This window comes from Taudactylus pleione, unplaced genomic scaffold, assembly GCF_031769625.1.
Source record: "Taudactylus pleione unplaced genomic scaffold, aTauple2 ptg000054l, whole genome shotgun sequence".
NCBI classification, from domain to species: domain Eukaryota; kingdom Metazoa; phylum Chordata; class Amphibia; order Anura; family Myobatrachidae; genus Taudactylus; species Taudactylus pleione.
Genome location: NW_028284456.1, coordinates 4,429,054 through 4,454,851, shown reverse-complemented (window position 1 = coordinate 4,454,851; position 25,798 = coordinate 4,429,054). Strand labels below are relative to the sequence as shown.

General features: G+C 44.3%; 1 protein-coding gene across 3 annotated transcripts in view; it reads right to left on the bottom strand.

Annotated features, from left to right (window-relative positions):
* GOLGA4 (golgin A4) overlaps positions 1 to 25,798 on the bottom strand; it is a 139,055-nt gene that overhangs the window by 12,570 nt on the left and 100,687 nt on the right. For all 3 annotated transcript variants that reach the window (XM_088464245.1, XM_088464254.1, XM_088464262.1), the window contains 7 exons: positions 22,980 to 23,101; positions 21,830 to 21,960; positions 7,215 to 7,322; positions 6,311 to 6,334; positions 4,914 to 4,982; positions 2,391 to 2,466; positions 1,261 to 1,364 (listed from right to left, as the gene is read on the bottom strand). In XM_088464245.1, coding sequence (XP_088320371.1) covers positions 1,261 to 1,364; positions 2,391 to 2,466; positions 4,914 to 4,982; positions 6,311 to 6,334; positions 7,215 to 7,322; positions 21,830 to 21,960; positions 22,980 to 23,101 — 634 coding nt within the window. The remainder of the gene's footprint in view (positions 1 to 1,260; positions 1,365 to 2,390; positions 2,467 to 4,913; positions 4,983 to 6,310; positions 6,335 to 7,214; positions 7,323 to 21,829; positions 21,961 to 22,979; positions 23,102 to 25,798) is intronic.

Here is a 25,798-nt window from a genome sequence, read left to right as displayed (position 1 = left end):
TTTAAAATGCAATAACATTTAATTCCCTTTGTATAAAACCATCTTTAACTAATCTGTGATTTTTACCCTCTATGATTTCAATGATTAGCTCTCATTATAATGGTCTATATGGCTGTTTTTACCTTTGAAGCGGCCTTCTTGTATTTGGCCAGTAACTATTGTAGCTCATGTTACATTCATGCACAAATCTTTTTTTTGTTAAAGGCCACTTCTCATGAGTTCTCCCCTGTAGAGTAAGGATTCCACAAGTGAGGTATCTCCAGAACGGGAATGCCGGTGCTCAGAATGCCGGCGCAGGAATCCTGACACCAGTCACAATCCAGATACCAGCATTCCGACGGTAAGTAGTGGGGATAGGGGGAGGGCTGGTGGTTGGCTTAAGTATAGGTTTAGGGTGCCAGGAGGTAGGGTTAGGGGAAGGGTTCAGATACTTTACAGACTGCTGTCAGTATCTTAACCCTGTCAGGATGACGACATCGGAAATCTGATCACCGGGATTCTGAGCGCCATCATCCCGTACCCAACCCTCCAGAACACCAGTTTGGGGGTAGGGTAGTTCATTTTTAAAAGTTGAATTATTGTTTACCCTTAAACCCAGCAAAAACTAATATACAGCCACATTTGCCATCAATGCTTGGTGTGGCTATTAAATAACGAGACTGATGCTATAATTTATGTTTTTCTAATTCCATTCCCCTTATATGTACTCCCCCCCTTCTGCATCCACACACTGCAATTTTCTCAAATTGTTCCACATTTTAATTTGTTTTTGTGATGTGCAAAGCCTTCCGGGAAGTTCATCATCTTCAACATCCTCACAACCATCACTAAATCTTTTGTGCCACTCAAACACATGTGCACGTAACATACAATCTGCCCCATAAACCTCGGTTAGCGTAGGGAAAGATTTGGTGGGTGTTTTGTTCAATTTAACTAAATATTTCACGTTAACGTGTAGCTATACTTTTGAACTAAGCATTTTTACAACGCACGAGAAAAACACAACTTCTTTGAACGCTTTGTGACAGCAAACTATCTGTGCAAGAGGGACCAAACTTACAAGACTGTTTTGGGATAGTCAAAGGTCAACGTTCCCCCAACCCCTTTAACTCATGTAGTATGGATTATTTTTTACAAGTAATAGCCACACTTCGTATAGCCTTTGGAATTTGTTTTTAATATGAAACATTGATATTTAAATTGTAAACCTTTGTCTCATGAACGGAGTACAGGCTAACCCAGTAATATACAGCTCCTTACCTTAGTTTCCCGTCCCATCATGTACTCAAACATTACTTTTCTCAAATACTCAAATTCAGTAGGCTCCCCGAAAACAGAAACATCAGTGTACCGATGATTGACATCTATAAAAGGAGAACTTCATTTATTACATGGGTGATGTCAAGGTCACAAGTCAACTGCAACATATAATTGTATAAAATTGCATTATCAGAGATACTCGTATTACTAGTTATATCTATACAACTCACTCTGGCAATGTTTGTTTGTTTATGTATTTGGTGATTATTCTAAAACTTTAGGATTTTAACAGGATTCAAGTTCAGCTGAATTCTTATGGACTAGTAATACATCCAGAATACCCTGCGAATTTTAGTGCGCAAGACAAAAATTAATGCTTTTAACAGCTGCTAAAATTGTAGATATTATATCATCAGTCAGCCACCTGTAACTTCATTTTACTGTTCACGTTCAGAATTTGGTTCATAGTTAGAAATTCTTTTGTAAAATTATTCACATTTTAGCCTACTATATCGAAATAATGTAAAGGCTCCGAGTCAAGTAAGATTGAGTGTGATGTGGTATGTCGACAGTCATATGATGAATGTTGACATGCTAAATGCTGCATTTCAACCGTCTACACAGATGACATGTCAACAAGATAGATTGTCGACCTAACCACCATGGTGGCCCAGTAGTCACTTACCTGGTCCTGATGGCAGCACTGGCGACAGCATGGCTTCTGGATCCTGGCAGTCATGTGACTGTTACTTCTGGCTCAAACCACTGTTTATTTGAATATTTTAACCCTAGCCCCAACCCCTTCCCCCTATTTCCTAATCCCATCAATTTAACAATAACCTCCCCTTGCAACCTAACTCTAACCCTCCCGGCTAACCCTAACAGTCTGCATTCTGAGAATAGTGACATTTTAAACGTCAACATTCTGAGGATGTCGACATGTTGACCACTGGCGAATATGTGAATAGATCCAAGTGAGATCAAACAGAAAATAGAAGGTGAATATAAACTTACTACTAAGGTTTACATCTTTTTTTCTTTTGTACAGTGCAATGTGCTTTAGGATGAGCAATAATACTGCTTATTCCATTACACTTCAGTAAGCACAAGAGAGAAATGGTGGGTCTCACCTTTATATGGAGTTCCAAGTGGAGTGACAAACACACCTCGGGAATAATTTTTCAACTGGTCTTCCAAGATGTTCATCTGTACATGAACAAACCACAAAAATGTGGAATTAAAATGTGACCAAAAAGTAAAAAACACTAAACACTGCAACTATCGTAATAATGAGATGATCTTGACCCAGGCATTTCTTTTGTCCAAAATATTTCCCTTTTCTTGCAAGTTCAAGAAATTATTATTAAGGTGTAAAATACAGTAAATGTGCAGTAGATATTTTTTTTTTATGGCTAATATTCAACACACATTTTTTTTATCATTTTACATTTCAAAAGTGTTTAAAAAGTAGAACTTACTACCTCCAAGCAGAATGTACTATGGCCGTAATTCTCAAACTCTGTCCTCAAGACCCCACACAGTTCACGTTTTCCAGGTCACGCAGCAGGTATACAGGTGTAGTCATTACTCACTGACACATTTTAAAAGATCCACAGGTGGAGATAATTATTTCACTTGTGTTTCTGTGAGGAGACCTGGAAAACATGCACTGTTTGGGGTCCTGAGGACCGAGTTTCAGAACCTGTGTACTATGGGATACTACATTTCTCAGGCACTTGTAACAGCCGATACTCCAGGTGAGCTTGAAGAAGACTAAAAGCAAAAGCTACTGAAGTGTTCTTAGGCAGTTATAGGCAGGAGTTCTGTATCTTTTGAATTACTGGGGTCCTAGGAATTAGACCTCTACAGTTCTGCTAGTTATGAGAAGTTGAGCATGATTAGTAAATATTAATTGTTATGTATATTGTTTACACTAGGGGGTAAATTTACTAAGATGACAGTTCTATTAAGAAGTGATGTTGCCCATAGCAACCAATCATATTCTACTTCTCATTTATCTAGCACCATCTAGAAGATAATACCTGGTTTGTGATTGGTTGCTATTGGCAACATCACTTCTTAAATAGAACTCCTATCTTAGTAAATTTACCCCTAGGTCTGAAAACCTGTCTAGTGTGAAAACACCAAAGTCAGTCCTTAAAGTAATTTTTTAGAAATTACCCCCTCCGCGATTCATCAATTATTACCAGTGTTCTCCCCAGGCTGGTTCCTGCGGGCGCATCGCCTGGCAGGAATAGCCTGCCGCCCGGCACTTTCCCCCGCCGACCCCCTGACCCCTGCTGTGGAACGCTGGCCTCTGAAGTGACCGGAGGCTAAAGAAGCCTCCGATCGCTTCAGAGGCAAGTGTTCTCAGTGATGCATTGTGCGGGTGACGTCATCCGCAACGTGAGGAGCCTGCCCCACGCGCCTGCTGGTTCTAGTTAGATCCAGTCAGTGCAAGGCAACGGGAGTGGGAGCACGAGCGGCCAGCAAGTAAAGGTAAGTTCTGGGCTGGGACAAGGGCCAGGTAGGGTCTGAGGGCACTGCCTAAGCGGCACTATTTAAGCCTGGGGGCACTGCATAAGGGACACTATTTAAACCTGGGGCACTGCCAAGGGACACTATTTAAAGGGGCACTGCCAAGGGACACTATTTAAACCTGGGGGTACTGCATAAAGGGCCAGCCTGTGGGCACTGCATAAGGGACACTATTTAAGCCTGGGGGTACTGCATAAGGGGCCAGTCTGGAGGCACTACATAGGGGCACTACTTCAGCCTGGGGGCACTGCATAAGGGCAAAGCTAAACTACAGGGGGCAATGCATAAAGGGGAAAACTACAGGGGGCACTGTATAAATAGCACAAATACAGGAGGCACTGCATAATGGGCACTTTTCACAGAGCCAGTGGGGGAGCAGCCTGAGACCTGTCGGGCTGGATTGGTAAGGGAGTTACCCCTTTTCCCGGCGCGCATAATTGTGAAGGCCCCCACCCGGCTATTTTTTGATGCCACCCGGCTGGAAAAAATTTCTGGGGAGAACACTGATTACTTTAGATAAACAGATGTGTCCTCCTATCCTTTTGTTGCAGTAGCGCCAAACAGCTCTTCTCGGAGTGCCAGGTCTCATGCTACTCGACTTTGCTCCGTCTTTTTCGCCCTAAAATGTTTTAGTCACAATGCGATGTGACAAAACGGCTTAACGAGACTGCACTGATTAATTTGATATGCAACATTTGTACACCTGTGTGCAAATAAGTCCGTATACAAAGTGCTACGATGCAGCGGCCAAGGCTATTTTGTAACTCCTTAGCTCCGTTGTGCTTTGTCCGTGACTTTATACATATTTAAGACAAATTTCTATACAGTTAAAGTCGCAGCACGACTTATGTGGTGAGTGGTGTTTTGTCGTGTCAGCGGTGCGAATAAGACGTAATTTAAAAAAAAAAAAAAAAAGTCACTATGCTACACCGCTCTGCACGGCTCACTCATTGCTGGTGACAGGGTATTTGAATACTCTGTTTCCACTATTGTTGCAAGAGACCTGGTGCTGTTTGTCCCTCACTGTATTTTCCATATTTCATTCTTAGTGCATGCAAAGTGGGGAACTATAAAGTAAAACCTTAATGGGGAAAGGTACCTAAATTTCACATTACCTTCTCCTTCAGCTCTTGCTCTTTCAATTTAGCGTCATTTAATTGTGTGGTTTTCATTGCCAGTTGTGTCTAAATAAGAAATAGAATAATTAGTAAAGATATTCAGCACTCAGCAGTATGCATAATAAGCACAACCTATAGTGAGTGGTGTTTGCAGCTACAGTGTGTTGTCATATAAACAAACCAAACATAATTACTTGTACACAGAGCAGGCAACATGGTTTGAACAGGTATTTAAAGTAGAAACAAGCCTTTCCGTCACCTTTAGTATAGCAAGAGCTTGTATTTGCCAAGTAGATGTATTACACGTATTCTTTCAGATTCTTATTTAGTCATTTCCTCAAGCAAATACAAATATCTCAATGTAATTGGAGTGCACCAAACAACAGACTACAATACTTCCCAAAATACCAAGAAAAGCAATCTACAGTATAGGTGTGGGCAATAACTTCTTTGAAAATGAGGTTTAATCCACAAGTGTCAGGCAGTGTGCAAAAAAAGAATCTCATTTGTTTGGTCTACTGATACCATTTGTGGTTTAAACCTCATTTTGGATAAATACATGGCAGTGCATTAGGCATATAATCCATAGATTTAGATAGCTAAATAGATAGATAGATAAAGCAAAGCAATGCGCTATACCATTGAGATACGTTGCTTCCTAATGAAAGACAATGATTTTCACATTGGTCTGGTGTTTAGAATAGAAACATTTTAAGAGAAATCAAAAAGCAAATTCAGTTATCTACATAATTTCATATGTAAACACTTTTTAAAACACTTTATTACATTATATATTATATTCTTACATATTCCTTAGTGATAAACCAAACTACTGTACACCAAACTAATCTACATTTGTATCATAACCATTTTGCGATCAATTTAATCTTCAAGGCACTGTAGATTTGTGCAGATAAACTGTACAATACTACTGTAAAACAAAACAAATGTAAGACAATACATTAATAGATGGTAAGAATGAGGGATCAGTACTTGTCCCTCTATTCCCCAAAATAACCTCTCTGACCATTAGTGGTTTGGGATCTCAATAGCCGGCAGGGGATGGAGCATGGTAAAATATTTCCTTACAGGACATGTCCCTGGCCATTGGCACTTATAGCTCTGATAAAGGAAGGGAATATGAAGCTCCTATCAGATACATACCCTGCGCATGCATACACAAGGACACACACAGCCAATAATAACATTATTAAAAAGGAATAGTACAATAATACAAAAGGTCTTAAGCAAATATTACATTGATATAACACACATGATAATACAGAAAGCATGCTATGCTTGGATACAGCAATCTGGCTTGGTATGCCCTTGATGAATTATCTGCGAAATAACATATTATTAGCAGACAAGCCGACTAGATAACCTGGTATTACCTGCAGTTCCCCATCATGTGACTCCTAAAATAAACAAACACAATTTATAATTATTGTTTTAAAGAATCATTGCTAGAATATACGTGCTGAAAAATGATCAACTTTATAATCACCCAAACAGGTACATACAGTCATTTACATTTGCATTAAAAAATGAAAAATGCTCTTTTAGATGATTTTAAACCAGGTTTGCATTACTAGATCATGGGAGAGGTACCTATAAAAAATATAGTGTACAGGGCACTGTCATGTGTCAATTTTCCAAGCAGCTGCTGAAGGGGAGGTAGTCAGCCTGCTATAGAACAATGGGTACAAGCAGCGCTAATGATAAAGAGAAGCACAATTTAATATTCTTTATGTGTTTTTTCTTTATGAGTATTAAATTGTGCTTATCTTTATCATTAGACCTGCTTATTGCTTGTTCCCATTATTACTAGATCATATTTGGCTCTTATTCCAGTATGCAGTCTTTACATATAGCTTGGTTTTCTCATCTTTTGATTATCCCTGGCATAGTTTAGTCTCTTCGGCTTAGTTACAGTTGTAGTAGTTTACAAGAGGAATCAGTTGAAATCCCTACTGTCGGGATGCCGGCGCTCAGAATGCCGGTGCCAGAATCCTGACACCAGTCAGAATCCCGATGCCGGCATCCCGACTGTAAGTAGTGGGGCTAGGGGGAGGGTTAGGCACTAGGGGGGTCGGGGGTTATGTTTATACACTAGAGGGGGAGGGTTATGTTTAGGGTGTGGGGAGGGGATACTTACCGACAGTTGTCAATATCCTAACCAAGTCGGCATGCCGGCTTCAGGATTCTGACCGCCGGGATCCCGAGCGCCGGCATCCCGTACCCAACCCGATTACAAGCTGCAGACTACTTGTCCACTGCATTAACCTGGATGCTCACCTCTACATCCTGAGCTGCCTCCTCCTGTCTCTTTGACAGCTCTTCCTGCAATTTCTCCAGCTGCTCCTGCAGTTCAGTCACTTTTGTGCCCATTTCTTCTTCTCGTGCCTACAAGAGGAAATGTATATACAACTCATATAGATATGTTCTGGGATCTAAACATACTAAGATACAGATGTGGCACACTTCAAACAGTCTTTGCTTCTTTGATTTCCCTGTCAGTGTATTCCATGGAGTTTAACTTGCGAAACCATTGCTATTGACCTAGTTTGCTGCTGAATACTGTAAATAAAAGAGTTATGGTAGAACATACGTTTGTTAACTCTTTTTCTTCGAGATCCATAGGGTCCACAGGAATTATGTCTGGGTATGTGGTTAGAGTGATCCAGGCACCAAACAGTTACAAGTTACATTACCCCACCCCTGGCTAAAGGCACTCACTTTGTTACCAAGTCCAAGGCAGGAGAAGGCAAGAGGAGAAGGAAGGACAATTGTACCACAGAAACTCTCTCTCTAAGAATAGGGAATCACTGAAATACAAAAGTAAAAGATTACCCAATAACACCAGGTGAGTTAGGGTGGGTGCCCTGTGGACCTAGAAGAAAAAGAGTTAACAAAGGTATGTTATACCATAACTCTTATTTTCTTCTTCGGGGTTCATAGGAATTAACTTGGGGATGTCCCAAAACAGTACCTTTAAGGGTGGGGGATGCTCCTGTTTAGTAGAAAGGAGAATCTGGCGCCCAAAGAAAACATCCTGAGAGGCAAATGCATCAAATGCGTAAAATTTGTGAAAAGCGTGGATGGAAGACCATGTGGCTGCCTTGCACAATTGTGCAGCAGAGGCACCACGACGAAATGCCCATGATGGTCCCACAGATCGAGTAGAATGTGCTGTCACTGTGTTTGGAACAAAGAGATCAGTTGTGTGCAAGCTTGAGAAATTGTCATACGAAGCCACCTAGCCAGCGTCTGTTTGTTTGCTGGCCAGCCTCGCTTATTATAGCCATACAACACAAAAAGAGAATCCGATTTCCTAATGGCATTGGTGCGATCCACATAGATATGTAGGGTGCGTACAACATCCAGAGAAGCTTCACCTATAAAGAGGCCTGAAGACCGGGAGGCTGAAACCAAAATTTCTTAATTTACATGAAAGCGGGAAACTACCTTAGGAAGGTAAACAGCTCTGGTACGAAAAACTGCACTAACCTGATGAAAAATCAAAAGGGAAGAGCGACAAGAAACGGCTGCCAAATCAGAGGCCCTGCAAGCAGAGGAGAGTGCAAGAAGAAAAACTTGCTGCCACACACTTATGGTCTACCAATTTCAGGGGTGTAAATGGGGGAGCCTGTAGAGCCCTGAGAAGAAAAGAAATATCCCACGAAGCTACCGAGACAAAGGGAGGCTGAACCCTCAGAACACCAGGAAAAAAAAAGTCCAAACATCAGGCAGCAGGGCGATCCTTCACTGAAACCAAACTGAGAGTGCAGATGCCTGAACACTCAGGGTGGCCAAGCGGAGACCCCGGTCTAACCCAGCCTAAAGAAAAGCAAGCACTCGAGAGACCCTAAAAACTTCAGGATCATATTTTTTATGCTTACACCATTGAAAATATAATTGGCAAATCTTGTAATGGATGCGGGCAGAGGAAGGTTTCCGTGCTCTAAGCATCGTCTGAATTACAGAATTAGTAAAACCCTCTGCACTTAAAATGGAAGATTCAAGATCCACGCCGTCAAAGACAGACAGGGAAGGTCCGGGTGCAGGCAAGGACCCTGTGTAAACAGGTCCGGCCTTAGAGGAAGAGGCCATGGAGTGTCTATGGAGAGACTCTGAAGGTCGGTGAACCAATGGCGTCTTGGCCAAGCAGGGGCCATCAATATTACTGTTCCACCCTCTTGCTTGAATTTCCTGATGACCCTTGGGAGGAGGGAGAACGGGGAAAGAGATACACTAGCTTTAAGTTCCACTTCATTGTTAGGGCGTCCACAAAATTGGCTGAGGGATCCCTGGTTCTGGACCCGTACCTGGGGACCCTGTGGTTGTGGTCTGAGGCAATGAGGTCTACCTCTGGTAGTCCCCATCTGTCCACTAGGCTCTGAAATACATCTGGATGAAGAGCCCACTTCCCGGCGTGTACTGTACATCCTGCCGACTTAAGAAGTCCGCTTGCCAGTTGAGGACTCCCGGTATGAATACTGCCAAGATTGCTGGAAGATGATATTCTGCCCAGACCACAATGTTTGTCACTTCCGCCGTGGCAGCCTGACTTCGCGTGCCTCCCTGATGGTTGAGGTAGGCTACTGCGGTGGCGTTGTCGGACTGTACTTGGACAGTCCTGCCCTTCAGTTTATCCTGTGTCTGGATGAGTGCTCTGAATACTGTATGCATTTCCAGGATGTTTATGGACAGAAGACCCTCCTTGGTCGGCCATCTTCCCTGAATGTGTACCGACTTGTCACTGTGCCCCATCCGCGGAGGCTGTCATCGGTAGTGGAATCCAGAAGAGGCAACCCCTGTTCAGACAAAACGTCTGCAACCACCATTAGAGGGACAGCCGAACCTCTGGAGAAAGACGAATCGTCTGTGACCTTATTAACTGGTACTCCCAATTCTACTGGGAGGGGATCAACTGTTGCAGCGGTCTGGAGTGGAACTGGACATATTCCACCATGTCGAAAGTGGACACCATGGACCCCAGAACCACGATCACTGAGTGGACGGATACTGACTGACTGACTGCGGAGAAATCTGCGAATCCGCAATTGAAGGGCCACAATCTTGTCTTCTGGTAGAAATATCCTTTGTGCCAGAAATCCAGACATGCACCTAAATGCACCATCTGTTGCACTGGAAAAAGTGATTACTTTTTCCAATTTATGATCCAGCCGTGTCTGAGTAGACAGGCAATCGTCAGTCTGAAGGGATGCTGCAATACCTGTGGAGATTGTGCCATTATCAGGAGATTGTCCAAGTATGGCAGTATCCTGACTCCCTGAAGTCGGATGTAGACAGTCATAACTGCCATTATCTTGGTAAACACCCGTGGCTGTTGACAAACCAAAATGCAGCGAATGAAATTGAAAATGTTTGTGCAGAACCGCAAACACCTTTGGTTGGAAGGTGTAATTAGCACATGCAGATATGCGTCCTGAACGTAAAAGGACACCATAAATCCCCCGGTTCCATTGCCAAAACAATTGACTGAAGGGTTTCCATACGGATCTTGGGCAACCGGATAAATGTGTTGAGACCTTTCAGATTCAGAATAATAACCCATTGGATTTTTGGATCAAAAATAGGTTGGAATAATAACTCCTTCTTTGTTGACCCACCGGAACCCGGATTATTACCCCTGAATCCAGCAGGGAACGAATGGCCTGCTGGAGGGCCAAAACTTTCCAGACCCATTAGGCCGTGGGCTTATCATCTGACTTGGAAGCCAGACATATGTTTGCCCATTGTCTCTGTAGTTTGCAGTCTCTTACGAGAACTGGTTCTAGAGGTAGACCGACCTTTCGCTTTTCCTTGAGGCCGAAAGGATGACTGCCTAGGTCTAGGGGTAAATGTTGAAGGCAGACCAGCCACTTTGGAGGCTGCCAGCATAGCTACAATTTTATCCAATTCTGTGCTAAACAGGATGCCTCCCATAAACGGCAGGGATTCCAGAGCCTTCTTGGACCCTGCATCTGCTTTCCAGTCCCTTAACCATAGGGCTCTGCGAGCAACAACTGAGGAAGCTGACGCCTTAGAAGTCAGAATAGGTGTAGTTGGTATTACCACCGGCCGCATGGTTCAAATCCCGACAGCAGAAGCCCGGCAGTGGTGAAGATCCCGATGGCTAGCGCTAACCTAATTCCCCTCACTAACCTTCCCTTAGGGGTGCCTAACCTCCCCCCCTAGTGCCTAAACCTAACCCCCCTTCCCCACAGCCTAAACCTAAGGCTCCCAGGGGGGGTGCCTAACCCCAAGTGCCCCCCCAAGAGCCCTAAAACCTAATCCACCCCCCGTGGCTGTCCTCGCCCGGCTTACCTTCGTTCTGTATGCCGGGCGTTGGGCTCCTGGCGCAGGTCTAATGACAGGCGTCGGGATTAGTACCTTGCCGGGATTAGACAGTCGGCATTTAGACCGTTGGCTTCCTGACTACATCCCGTCAGAACACCGGCGCCTAATGCTGCCTCTCCCAGGCCTCCTTGATATAGGAGATAATTGTCAGCTGTTCTCTGGAATCCTCTGGAAGAGTATTTTCCAGTGCTCATTCTTCAATAGCCTTAGTTACCCAGGCCGTGACCATAGCCGGGCGGGTAACAGCCCCTGACAGAAAAAAGACCGCCTTGTGACAGGCTACAATTCTTCTATCTGTGGAATCCTTAAGGGAGGATGCAGATGGTATGAGCAATGTGGCGTTCCTGACCAGATGTGTCACATGAGCATCTACCATCGGCGGAACTTCCCACCTAGCGCATTTGTCCGGTGGAAGGGGGTATAGAGCTGTAACCTTTTTTGTAACATGGAATTGTCTATCCAGAGAACTCCATTCTTCCCCCATAAGTTCAGAGAGATGCTCAGATTTAGGAAACTCAGCCTTAACAACCTTGCGGCGTTTGAACATCTGAGCCTTCTTAAGCTCCGGCTCTTTACTACCCATGTTTAAAACAGCTATGACTGCCCTAATCAAGGAGGAAACATCTGCTCCTCTCCTGAGAGAGACTCTTGAGAGGAGCCCTGTATATCCTCACACTCATCCAAAGATGCATCAGAGTCTGCAGGCTGGACGGAGTGATAGGGGGAAGCCTACCGCCTTTTAGTTTTAGGCTGTACTGGCCTGGCTGCTTGCAGCGTTTGCTGAAATGCAGCAGGAGACGGAGCCATACTCTGACTTGAGGGAGCATAAACATCCATCCAGGACGGATGCATTGGAGGCATAAACATAGTAGGTTGTAGCTGTTGAGATTACCCCATAGTAGGGGCCGGCATAGGAGCAAATAACCGGTTTACAACCAGCGCCATGATCTGGGAAAAAGAAGCCCAAGGGGATTATTGCCCAGGAGCTGGTAGACTTGACTGATGTGGTGACTCTTTGTAACAGTGACCACATAATCCATTCTGTATGAAATCCTGAGGGGACAAACCCACCTGACAGGCCATACAAACCAGCACAGGGGCATTCATTTTCTTTGGACATAACAATACACACAATGATATTCAAAGTAATATAATACAATGTGATAGTGTTCACCCCCAAAGTAACCCACACACCTGTAGCAAAAGGATATGAGGAGAGAAAGCAGTGATAGTTATAACTGACAGTTATTCAGGAGTAAGAAAAGGCAGTAAAACACAAAGCAGACTTACACAAGTCACATACAATGCAAAAACAAATTATATTGTGTGTGTGTGTGTGTATATATATATATATATATATATATATATATATATATATACATACATACACACACACACACACACACACACACACACATACATACATACACAGTGGTCTCTGGCCATCTCATTTACAGGGAGGAGCAACCTCATCTCTGGACCAGCATCTGGGTTGATGGAGGGGCCGCTGGGGAGAGTCTACCTCCCCTAGGCTGTATGGATCCACCGGGCACATTGACTTATACATGGCCGCCACCATTATCATCACCGGCTGCCAATTTCATGCCCCGGTGGTCTAGTAGAGGAAGCAGTCTACCCTGGTTCCTAACAACAGCGTCCTCCGGCAGGTCTTCACTGCCGGAGGTATGGACTGCCACTTTGTTCACTGCCATCAGCGGTTAGCAGGTAACCACTTTACTTGCATCCCTAATGTCTCCGGCTGCAGTCCTGGGCTCAGCGCTCACTCTGCTGATGCCCGCCAAAATCACCAGTTCCCTCACTGGTGTTGTGGCGCGGCGGGGGTAGACAGAGTAGAAGCACGGGCGTCCATCCGAACGCCTAGTGCTGCTTACTCATTGGCAAAAAAAACCAAAACTTGCTTGGGACTGCCGAGGCAGTCCACTGTTCAAAGTGCACTCCTTTGCACCAAACAAAAAACTGAGTGCCTGTGGCCAGGGGCGGGGTAACATAGAAGCATAGAATTTGACGGCAGATAAGAACCACTTGGGGTATATATGGAGGAGGACCCAGTGCATCCCGGGAGCTAAAGCTTGTAACTGGTGCCTGGATCACTCCAACCACATACCCCAAGGTAATTCCTGCGGACCCGATGCAGAAACATGATGTTGCGATGAGAACAGGCGTTTACACTGAATGAAGAATGTCAACAATAAATTTAATTTTAAATTAGTGAATCGGCAGCATCTGTGGCCTAAGCAGATGTAACTATAATCATGGGATGTAGTCTGCATCCCCGCGTGCACCATGGAGGGAGGGTTAGGGTAGGAGTTAGATAAATACTTACCTCTGTTCTCTATGGTGGATCCTGGCTGTCAGGATGCCGCTACCGGTATTCTGACCAGAGATATCTTGACAACAGGGATTTCATACCCAGCCCATAATCATACATAAAATTTTAATCACACATGGATAGCTTGGAATTGCAACTGACTGACAGTTGCCTCCAATCAAACCACATATCCTATTTATTAATCACATTTTACAAGAAATCCCACAAAAACGTCCTGCAAAATATAAGTATCCCTTGAATGTATTACAGGGGTTCCGCAGAAGATATCAGCTGTGGTTCCCATTTCCAATAGCAGCCCCCATAGTTTTCTATAGGGGCTACTATATTGTGCTATAGGCTACATCAGTGATTTTCAACTCGAGAAACACTACACAAGATTTTAAAATTGCCAAGGCACACCATCCGGCGTTGCGACGTGCGCGACTTATGAAAAAACACCCCCTATTAGCCCCCGCAGGAACAAATCACACTACACTGGCCCCCGCAGGAACAAAACACACTACATTGGCCCCAGAGGAATAAATCAATCACATTAGCTGGCTCCACATTGGCCCCCACAGAAAAAAAACAACACATTGCTCTCCACAGAAAAAAAAGGCAGCTTGGCTTACCCCACAGGGCTGGGTGGTTGCAAGCAGGAAAAGCTGGCACGGTCACTGGCACGGGGCGGGCAGAGCTGGCTGGGTAACTGCTGGGTCACGGACGGGGCGGACAGAGCTGACTGGGTCACTGGTGGGGCGGGCAGGCAATGCGGCATGTTGATGCCACGCCGCCGCGTCTAGGCAGGTCACAGGTCCCAGCGCGCCTGGGCCTCCCAGTGGAGGTCAGCAGCAGCCCGGGCCACAGTTTTGTATAATGTGCACTTCACAACCGCTGGGCTACATATTGCATAATTTATAGACATTCGCGCATTCGCTGTCTGAAGAGCACATATGTGCAGAAGGCCCCGAAGCATAAAGTAATGTGATCGATGATGCAATCACTTTACACATCGCAGGGAAGGCCTCATATCAGAGACCCTGTCCTTGGAATGTGATTTTTAATATATCCTGTGGTACTGAATTTCTTATTGATGGGAGGTCTAGAAGACAATCTGTCGTGTGCTACATCTGTAGTATAGGATACATAAAATTAATACTTTTTATTAACAAACTAAGCTCTAGTGTGTTGCACCCAGAAACAAAAACAGAGCACACCACAGCAAATTATAGAGGAAACGGTTTGAATGTATGACCTTATAATAGTCCAAAGCTAAAACTGATTCCTGTACTTTGTGTATTCATAACATATTTTGAGAGATACAGGCATCATAGGGAATATGACTTGTATGTAGGACACTATGGAGTTAATAATGTTAGTACCCGCTCAACATGTTATAACCCTAGATAGGACACCAACCTTGCTCTCCAAAATCACAAATGACATGAGAAGTGGATATAAAAGTACAGATTGGTCCACATACATCTAGCCTCCTGGCGCGTTAAATAGCACTTCTAGTCACGCCATGCCGTGGCATGACTCAGTAGCGCCGAGCGTCTTTTCGAGCGTCTTTTTTTCCTTCAAATAAATCTTATACGCACGCAGAGCTTCTTTTGTGCGACTTTTTACATTTAAATGTGTCTTATTCGCACAGTGATGCGACTAGATATAGCACAAGCAGCTTCTGCTGATTAAAATGATATGCAGCATATCTATGGTCTGTGAGCGAGTGCGGGTGTATCTGCATGCGTAATGCTACGTTACAGTGTCAGCGGCTGTAACACTGTAACGTAGTATTTAGCATGCAGATACACCCGCAGTCACACACAGAACATAGGCATGCTGCATATCACTTTAATCAGCAGAAGCTGCTTGTGCTATCTATTCACATCACTGTGTGAATAAGACACATTTGAAGGTAATAAGGCGCATGAAAAGACGCTTAGCGTTACCAAGTCACACTGACATATCGGAGGATCGCCCCCATAATTGTACTGTGTGTGCGGCCGACCGATGTTAAAATATCGATTGGTCAGGCATGCCGGAGCATCCAACATGTCCGTCCCATGTAATATTTTGTAAGTTATACAGTGTAAGCCCAGCCGCAACCGACCAACAGACATTTCCCCTGTTCCTTCACAGGGAAGGAACGGGGAAATGTCTCCTCCCCAGGGACAGAAATCGGGGCAATACACGGAGATATTTTACACTGTATGCCCGCGAAATCTACTAGGTGTCAGGCTGCAAGATAAAATGTCTGTCAGGCATTTTATCTGACAGTGTATACCCAGCATAAGTCATACCTTATCTATAGGCTCACAACCCAATATTTCCTTTTTATCCACCAAGAGCGGACGTCCGCTGAGCACAGATTTTTCTTTTCTTTCAGAGCACAGAAATGACAAAGGAGTCATGGAATATGGAAAGTTCAATTAGTGCAGCATTAATAACCAGACAGTAGAGCCTGATATTGACATGTGTGACAAACCCCCCAAAAATTAAATAAGCAACATGTCCACTTTCTAAGGACTGTGAAAGAAAAATTATTATATCTGTATCTGAGAAGCAGTAGTTCACTATTTAATCTGAGATCTTCAATGAAATGATTGAAAAACACAATGATATGAGATAGGGTTCATGGTTTACATGTTGTGAATGTTGCACACCATATTGGTGAGTTTAGCAGCTACTTCTCGGAAATATAGAGAAAAAGCATACGTTTATTATACCTACGATTTGACACAGTTATGCTGGGTACACACTATGCACTAAGTTGTTCAATCTTCCGACGAATTACACATTGCATAGGTCATCTGTCCTTGTGTACAGAAGATATGTCTGATTGATGATGTTCACAAACATACAGATGTGTGCACAGACATCTTACCTCCTTGCGCTACAAGTCACGTTAAGCTTAACACATGAGCACCGAGCAACTCGGTAGCGCAGAGTCTTTTTCGTGTGTCTTTTTATCCTTCAAATGCGTCTTATTCACAAAGCAATGCAATAGGACTGATTAAAATGATATGCGGCATGCCTATATTGTATGAGCGACTGTGGGTGTATCTGCATGTGAACTGCTACGTTACAGTGTCACTGTAAAGTAGAATTTTGCTTGCAGATACAGCCGCAAGCAGAATATAGGCATTCTGCATATTATTTTAATCAGCAGAAGCTGCTTGTGAATAAGACGCATTTAAAGGTAAAATGTTGCTCGAATAGAAGCTCGGCGCTACAGAGTCACGCCAAGGCATGGTGCGACAGGAAGGGTTGTTTAATGCACAAGGAAGTAAGATGTATGTGGACACATCTGTATCAGGACGGCCCTGCTGCACAGCTGATGCCGATATATCTAGCATACAGATGGGTCCTCATGCATCTAGCCTCCTTGCGCGTTAAACAGCCCGTCTAGTCACGCCATGCCGTGGCGTGATTCTGTAACGCCAATTATCTTTTGTATGACTTTTTACCTTCAAATGTGTATTATTCACACAGCGATGAGAATAGATAGCAGAAGCAGCTTCTGTTGATTAAAATGATATGCAGCATATCTATGGTTTGTGAGTGAGTGCGGGTGTATCTGCATGCGTAAGGCTACGTTAGTGTCAGCGGCTGTAACACTGTAACGTAGTATTTAGCATGCAGATACACCCGCAGTCACACACAGAACATAGGCATGCTGCATACAGTCAGGTCCATAAATATTGGGACATTGACAGAATTTTCAGATTTTGGCCTCTATTCACCACCACAATGGTTTTGAATTGAAACAAACAAGATGTGCTTTAACTGCAGACTTTCAGATTTAATTTGAGGGTAATTACATCCAAATCGGGTGAATGGTGTAGGAATTATAACAGTTTCAGTATGTGCCTCCCACTTTTTAAGGGGCCAAAAGTAATGGGACTATCAACTCAAAAGCTATTTCATGGACAGGTGTGGGCTATTCCCTCGTTATTTCATTATCAATTAAGCAGGTAAAAGGTCTGGATTTGATTCTAGGTGTGACATTTGCATTTGGAATCAGTTGTTGTCGACTCTCAATATGAGATCCAAGAGCTGTCACTATCAGTGAAGCAAGCCATCATTAGGCTGAAAAATCAAAACAAAGCCATCAGAGAGATAGCAAAAACATTAGGTGTGGCCAAATCAACTGTTTGGAACATTCTTAAAAAGAAAGAACGCACCGGAGAGCTCAGCAACACCAAAAGACCCGGAAGACCACGGAAAACAACTGTGGTGGATGACAGAAGAATTATTTCCCTTGGGAAGAAAAACCCCTTCACAACAGTTGACCAAATCAAGAACACTCTCCAGGAGGTAGGTGTATATGTGTCAAAGTCAACAATCAAGAGAAGACTTCACAAGAGTGAATATAGAGGGTTCACCACAAGATGTAAACCATTTGTGAGCCACAAAAACAGGAAGACCAGATTAGAGTTTGCCAAACAACATCTAAAAAAGCTATTACAGTTCTGGAACAACATCCTATGGACATATGAGACAAAGATCAACTTTTACCAGAGTGATGGGAAGAGAAGAGAAGGAAAGGAACTGCTCATGATCCAAAACATACCACCTCATCAGTGAAGCATGATGGTGGTAGTGTCATGGTGTGGGCATGTATGGCTGCCAATGGAACTGGTTCCCTTGTATTTATTGATGATGTGACAGCTGATAAAAGCAGCAGAATGAATTCAGAAGTGTTTCGGGCAATATTATATGCTCATATTCAGTCAAATGCTTTAGAACTCATTGGACGGCGCTCACAGTGCAGATGGACAATGACCCAAAGCAAACTGCAAAAGCAACCAAAGAGTTTTTTAAGGCTAAAAAGTGGAATGTTATGCAATGGCCAAGTCAATCCCCTGACCTGAATCCGATTGAGCATGCATTTCACTTGATGAAGACAAAACTGAAGGGAAAATGCCCCAAGAACAAGCAGGAACTGAAGACATTTGCAGTAGAGGCCTGGCAGAGCATCACCAGGGATGAAACCCAGCGTCTGGTGATGTCTATGTGTTCCAGACTTCAGGCTGTAATTGCCTGCAAAGGATTTGCAACAAGGGCCCTCATTCAGAGCCGTACGCTCTGAGCAGAGCGCACGCTCTGAATGAGGGCCGGGCTCCATGAAAATGGAGCATCCTCCTGGACGCTAGTATAGCTGTGGGTCACCACCCACAGGCTATACGAGCGTGCATTTTGATGGCCGCGATGGTCGTGACCATCGCGACCATCGAAATTGCGAGCCGGAGCCTGCGGTTGAGGTTTTCAACCGCAAGCTCCGGAGTGATTTTGGCTCTATCAGAGCCAAAATCACTCCCACTGACATCACTAGTGATGTCAGTGGGCCGGCTTTTGACGGGAGGCGTTCCCGTGGGAACGCCCCCGTCAGGGAGGCACGCCCCCGGAACGCCTACCAAAGGGGGCGTGCTGTCAATCAACATTGACAGCACGCCCCCTTTGATCGGACACAACGAGCGAAGGACTTTCCTTCGCTCGTCGCGTCTGGCGCATGCGCACGACGGAGCTCCCTCCGTCGTGCGCATGCTCAGTCCATAACATCGACCCACTTGCGAGCGGACAGCCGCTCGCGAGTGGGTCTGAATCAGGCCCTAAGTATTAAAAAGTGAAAGTTAGATTTAGGATTGTTTAGTTTGTCCCATTACTTTTGGCCCCTTAAAAAGTGGGAGGCACATATAGAAACAGTTGTAATTCCTACACCGTTCACCTGATTTGGATGTAATTACCCTCAAATTAAATATGAAAGTCTGCAGTTAAAGCACATCTTGTTTGTTTAATTTCAAAGCCATTGTGGTGGTGAATAGAGGCCAAAATCTGAAAATTCCGTCAATGTCCCAATATTTATGGACCTGACTGTATATGCAGAAGCTGCTTGCGCTATCTATTTGCACTGTGCGAATAAGACACATTTGAAGGTAATAAGGCGCATGAAAAGATGCTCAGCGCTACCGAGTCACAGAGATCTCCCGCGTTGTGGCGTGACTTGAAGCGCATGGAGGATAGATGCATGTGGCATATCTGTATATATCTGTACATTTGCCAGTGTGCACATACAACTGGCAAGAGGGTTACAGAGTAAAATATTAATTGTCCAATATTCTCAGAACAGATATCTTTTGGTAACTACAGTGGTTGTTTATTGTTTATGATCGACTTTGTTTGTGCTCCATTGGCAGATCAATCGGTAAATCGGTCAGGTGTGTACCCACCATTAGCAGGGCCCAGAAATGCAAAAAAATTTCTTTTTGATACCAGAGAACTTTTTGCTTGGTCAAAGAATATTCTGATGTGGCTCTATTTTGCCAATAAGACAGCTGCTTTTAGATGCAATATACACAACCTCTGTTCCTGCTGTAACAAATAAGAGTTGGTCTCACAAATGGAACAAAAGATGCAGAATCTATCCAACTATTCTATGAAAAAGTCAGGTAGTTGTAGGGAGAAAGCACACCATGCACAGCTATGGTCAGTACCTCTTCAGACCAAGCAAGGAGTTGTACATTTTTCCAATGAAATGAATACAATTTTATGTGATCCGTGTAAATTCTTTTCAGCTCCTGAAAGGAACATTTTGCCATAACAACTTATAGAATGTAAGTAAACTCATTAAATATCATTACAGTATCTTTAGGGATGCAAAAAGAGGAGGCTTGGAGCATTCCTTGACAAATATAGCTGAAATAGTGTCACCACCAAATCAGAAAAGCAGTAAAGGAATGTGATGACACAGAAGTGTGAGACAATTAATAGCCGGGCTTCAGCTTGCACACAGGCATATAAAGTAAGTTTACCTAAGGTACGGCATGGATCTAAAAAAAAAAACTAAAAAAAAAAAACTCGGGCGGAATTCAATTCTTTCCAGCCCCTATCGCGCCCGATGGAGCTATTCTATTCTTGCTCCTGTCGGGCGCGATCAGCTGCCAAGCGCTACATTTCAGCTCGCAGCCCCTGGGGGATGAGAGCTGAAATGTGCGAAAAGTAACATGTTTGGGCACCCAAACATCACTTTTCGCGATCGCGCCCAGCACTTTGGTTGGGTTTAGCTGCTTTACGCAGCTAAACCTGACCTCTATGGGCGCGATCAGCGTGAAAAGCTGGCACAATTGAATAGCGGCCCGCGACCTCCTGTCACTTTAGACGGGAGATGCGGGCCGCGAAATCAATTGAATTCCACCCTTTGTGTCAATTATACACATTTATGTAAAAAAATAAATAAAGGTGGAATAACCCTTTACACTTTATTTTGTTGCTCATCCAGTTTTATATATACCGTATATACTCGAGTATAAGTCGACCCGAATATAAGCCGAGGTACCTAATTTTACCCCAAAAAACTGGGAAAGCTTATTGACTCGACTATAAGCCTAGGGTGGGAAATGTAGCAGCTGGTAGTACCCCCAGAAGTAATTCCCCCTGGTAGTGCCCCCAGTAGTAATCCCCCCTGGTAGTGACCCCAGCAGTAATCCCCCCTGGTAGTGCCCCCTCAAGTAATCCCCCCCTGGTAGTGCCCCCACAAGTAATCCCCCTCTGGTAGTGCCCCCAGAAGTAATCCCCTCCTGGTAGTGCCCCCAGAAGTAATCCCCCCTGATAGTGCCCCCAGTAGACCTAATAAAAAAAAAAAAAAACACTTACCTGAAACCCCGCTCCTGGTCCCGCCGCTGCTAGCAGCTCCTCCGGCCGCTTTGCATTATGGGAGAGACGTCGTCATGACGTCTCTCCCATTACCCACTGCGGGAGCCGGAAGATGGCTACGGCAGTGGGAGCAGCAGCAGCCGATGAGAGTCTGACAGACTCATCGGCTGCTGATTACAAGAAACACACAGCTGCCGGCACCGGCGGCTGTGTGTTTGGCATTGTGTAGTGCTGACCGAACTCCGTCCGGTCAGCGCTACACACGCGGTGCAGCTGTGTCACAGAGACACACATTCTGCACCACGGCCCGCATGGTACGCTACTCAGCTGCGTACCATGCGGGCATGACTCGAGTATAAGCCGAGGGGGTGCTTTTTCAGCACAAAAAAATGTGCTGAAATACTCGGCTTATATTCGAGTATATACGGTATGTATATATTTAAAATACTAATTAGGTTTAACTAGAACATGTTAATTTCATCAAGGTAGTAAATACTTCCCCACTAGAAACAATTAACATTTATCAAACCGAATCACATTTGGTCGGCTCAGTAAAACTTACCTCCAAAATTTCTTCATATTTTTTAACCGTTCTTTTCAAGTCTTCATCTTTTTCTGCAATCTTTTTATGAAGTTGGGTTGTTTCTATGTGATGTGATTGCATTAATTCGGCCTCAACTTCTTGTGCTTTGCCTTGAGGAAAGAAAGGTTCGTTAGGCAATAAGTAAACTCTAAAGCTGGGTACGCACTAGACTATTCTTTGAGCGACTTGTATGATTCTAATGGATCAGAACGACAAATCCTCAAAACGTCTAGTGTGCAACCACTATGACGGGCGGTGAGCAATCCCGTGGGGTTGTCAGTCACATCGTTCGGTCGGCCCTACATGTAGCTCAACCTGACAGACAACCCAATGCAGCGGGATGCGGCAGGGGCCGACATATCGGGGATTCGAGCACCGGATCGCCTAATGTGTACCGGCCACCCAACATGTCAGACCATCGTCGGGTAAGGGGGGGGGGCATCCGTTGCATCACGGATAGTCCCCCGTCGTTTAGTGCTTTGATGCACACTTTTTTGCTACGCCAAGTTCCGTTGTGCTGCGTATACAGAGTCAGTTGCAGACAGATATACAAGTGTCACATATCAAATTAATTATCAGTGTCTCCTGGTGTGTCCTACCTACTGTAGTACATTGCATTATTGCAACCACACATAAAGCTCAGATGAGATACATTTGTGAGGCAGAAAATCAATGGCTACAATGTTCTACTCTAAAGGCTCATTTATGTGCTGCATTTAAAACATGATTCCACAAACACTGAAGGGATGTCATTGCTGACGACTGTCTTCAGGATAATTGATCCGTATAGCCACACTATGTCCATACAACCTGAAGCATCAGCCTTAAGGGTTGGGATGACTGACCCTAAGACCACCTAGCACTATACGTGTGATAAGCACAACCTCAGAGCACTGATTGGTAAAAGTGTATTAATTGCAATATTTGGCTGAAAAGAATAAGTAATATTTTCACTGAGCCTTTTTGTCATCAACTTGATAACACTGGTCTCAAAGATAGCCATTGTAGCTTCATAACAGAGAGGACAGCAAGCCGACATGTCCCACACAAGTTAAAGGTAACCAATAAATTGGGGCTTGAAACCCACATGCAATAATAAAAGCAAGCTTAAGACAATAATCATACTTACCAATGGTCTCATGGACAGCTGTTTCAAGCTCACGCTCTTTTTGCGCCATCTGTGTGTTGACTTCCCTCATGAGTTGCTTTAAAGAAGAATTGTGCTTTAATTGTATATCCTCCTGCTCATATCTACATAGGAAGACAACAAGGATGGTGGGAACATGGAACATGGCAAAAGGAAAGACTTGAACATAACAAATATACACTATTAAGATCTCCTGCATAATGGCAATTATTGAAAATTTGGGACAAGGAAGAGAGCAAAAAATAATCAACTAAATGTAACAATAGTTTATTTAATAATGCTTAGTATTAGCAGTCTAAAAGTAACCACTGACATTCTCACTGAAGTTTCATGATTTAATGACTATACCAAGTTAAAGCATCATATAAAGCATTTTTTCAATAATACAGATACAGCAGCAACTAAGTTGCCTTTTTTATGCAACCTTTTTGTGCTCATAATACATTCAACTTTTTTTTCGACAATACTTAAGGAGTTTTCTAATCTCGTCAGTTGACGTATTACTGTAAATGTCTAGAATTCTTATCTTTTTTGTATTTTTACTTTTAGACTGCTAATACTGAGCATTATAAAATAAACTATTGTTACATTCAATTGAGTATTTTCTCTGGATATAACCGTTTTAGAAACCCTAAGCGCTTCTCTTAATTCTTTAATTGTTTCTGTACTTCTCTATACGGAGAGCCCACATCTCTCCTAAGGGATAGCTGCTGTGGGTCTCTTGACCACACATAGCTGGATACTAGTAGCACCTAGTGCTTGGTACTTAGTACACAGCTGTTTTAGAGTATACAGTACTTAATGACACTGTAGCTTTAAATCCTAGCTTCTCCCCCCTGCAACCCCGTAAGCCCAGTACTTCTTTAGAAGAGTCCGGAGAGGAGTAGCAGGAACCCCGTGAAACTGTCAGAACAACGTCAAGAAGCAAAAACACCAAAAAAAAAGTCAAGAACCAAACACCTCGAACACCTGAGCGTGAGGGAGGGATAGCAGTGTTCCCCGGCCTGCTTAAGAGAAAAGGAAACGGTAAATTGACCAAAAATAGGATTTTTGGGTACTTACCATTGAATCCTTTTCTCCGAGTCAGGCTGGGGGACACTGGACTATGGGTTGTAGGTGGGAAGGAGTGGATTTGGCATTAACACTGAAATCTATAACTCCTCCCCTCTGCAACCCCTGACATCAGTACAACTTCAAAAGTGCCTGGTAAGGAGAAGCAATACTCAGTGACACTGTCACTCCGAAAAATAAAAATGAAATTGACGGTCAATACGACCCAAAATCATAACTCATGCTCAATACCGCTGAGCGTGAGGGAGGGAACGCAGTGTCCCCCAGCCTGACTCAGAGAAAAGGAGTCAATGGTAAGTACCCAAAACTCCTATTTTCTGTTTCGTCTGGGTTAGGGGACACCGAACCATGGGATGTTCAAAAGCCGCCCCCATGGGAGGGAATGCTCAGATTGCCCGACCAGAGGACTGTACGCCCAATATGGGTGTCCCCGGAGGCAAAAACATGAAACCTGTAGAACTGCACAAACGTGTGGACAGATGACCAGGTAGCTGCGCAACAAACCTGTTCAGCCGAGGCCCCGTGACGCGCCGCCCAGGAGGCCGCCACGGCCCTAGTGGAATGAGCCAACACCCTAGCTGGTGGCGGGCGCCCCGCCTCTGAGTAAGCCCTTGAAATCACTGACATTTTGCAATGGTCTGCTTTGAGACTGGCCAGCCCCATTTGTGGGCGTCGTAAAGAACCAATAGAGTCCGTATTATGCAACATCGAAGTTCTGTATAAATAAATGCGTAGGATCCGGACAACATCCAACAGTGATAGATCGTCCTGGTCTCCTGAGGACTCTGAAGATGAGAAAACAGGAAAAACAATCTCCTGGTTTAAGTGGAAAGATGAAATCACTTTCGGTTGAAAAATGAAGGAACCGTCCTGAGCACAGCCCTATCGTCATGGAAAACAAGAAAAGGTGGTTTGCAGGACAAGGCCACCAACTCAGAGACCCGCCGAGCCGAGGCAATGGCCATAAGAAAAACCACTTTCCACGTTACGAACCGAAGGTCCACGGAATCCAAAGGTTCAAACGGAGCCTGCTTAAGAGTTGACAGAACCAGGGGCAAATCCCATGGCGCTACTGATCGTTGAACCGGAGGCTGTATTCGCAAGACCCCTTGTAAAAAAGTCCACACCTCTGGGAGGAGAGCCAGATGCTGCTGAAAGTAAATGTAGAGAGACGAAATTTGTACCTTCAAAGATTGAATCCATAAGGCAGACCGCCCTGCAGAAATGCTAAAATCCTTGTGGTAGTTCTGCGCGGAAACCAGGCCATTAATGCCAACTGAGGTAAGGCCCTCGTGACAGAATGGCCCCTGTAGCAGAAGATCTGGACGCAGAGGCAGACTCCAACCCAGCCCTGTGGCTAGGCTAAGAACTGTGGCGAACCAAAACCGTGGCGAACCACAACCGGCGCGGCCAGTTTGGAGCCACTAGGATGACTGAAACCTGCTGCTCCCTGACTCGACGGAGTACTCTTGGTAACATGGGAATTGGATCCCAAAAATGTAGGCCAGACGGAAGTTCCAGGGAACTGTCATGCCAAAGGATCTCTGGAGCTTGCACAAAATCGAGGGACCTTGCAATTGTGGCGAGACGCCATCAGGACCAACTCCAGCAGCCCCCATCTCTGGACCAGCTGCTGGAAAACTTCCGAGTGGAGAGACCAGTAGTCCTGCTGAGGTAGTCAGCCTCCCAATTCTCCATCAGAGCCAAAAGCACTCCCACTGACATCATTT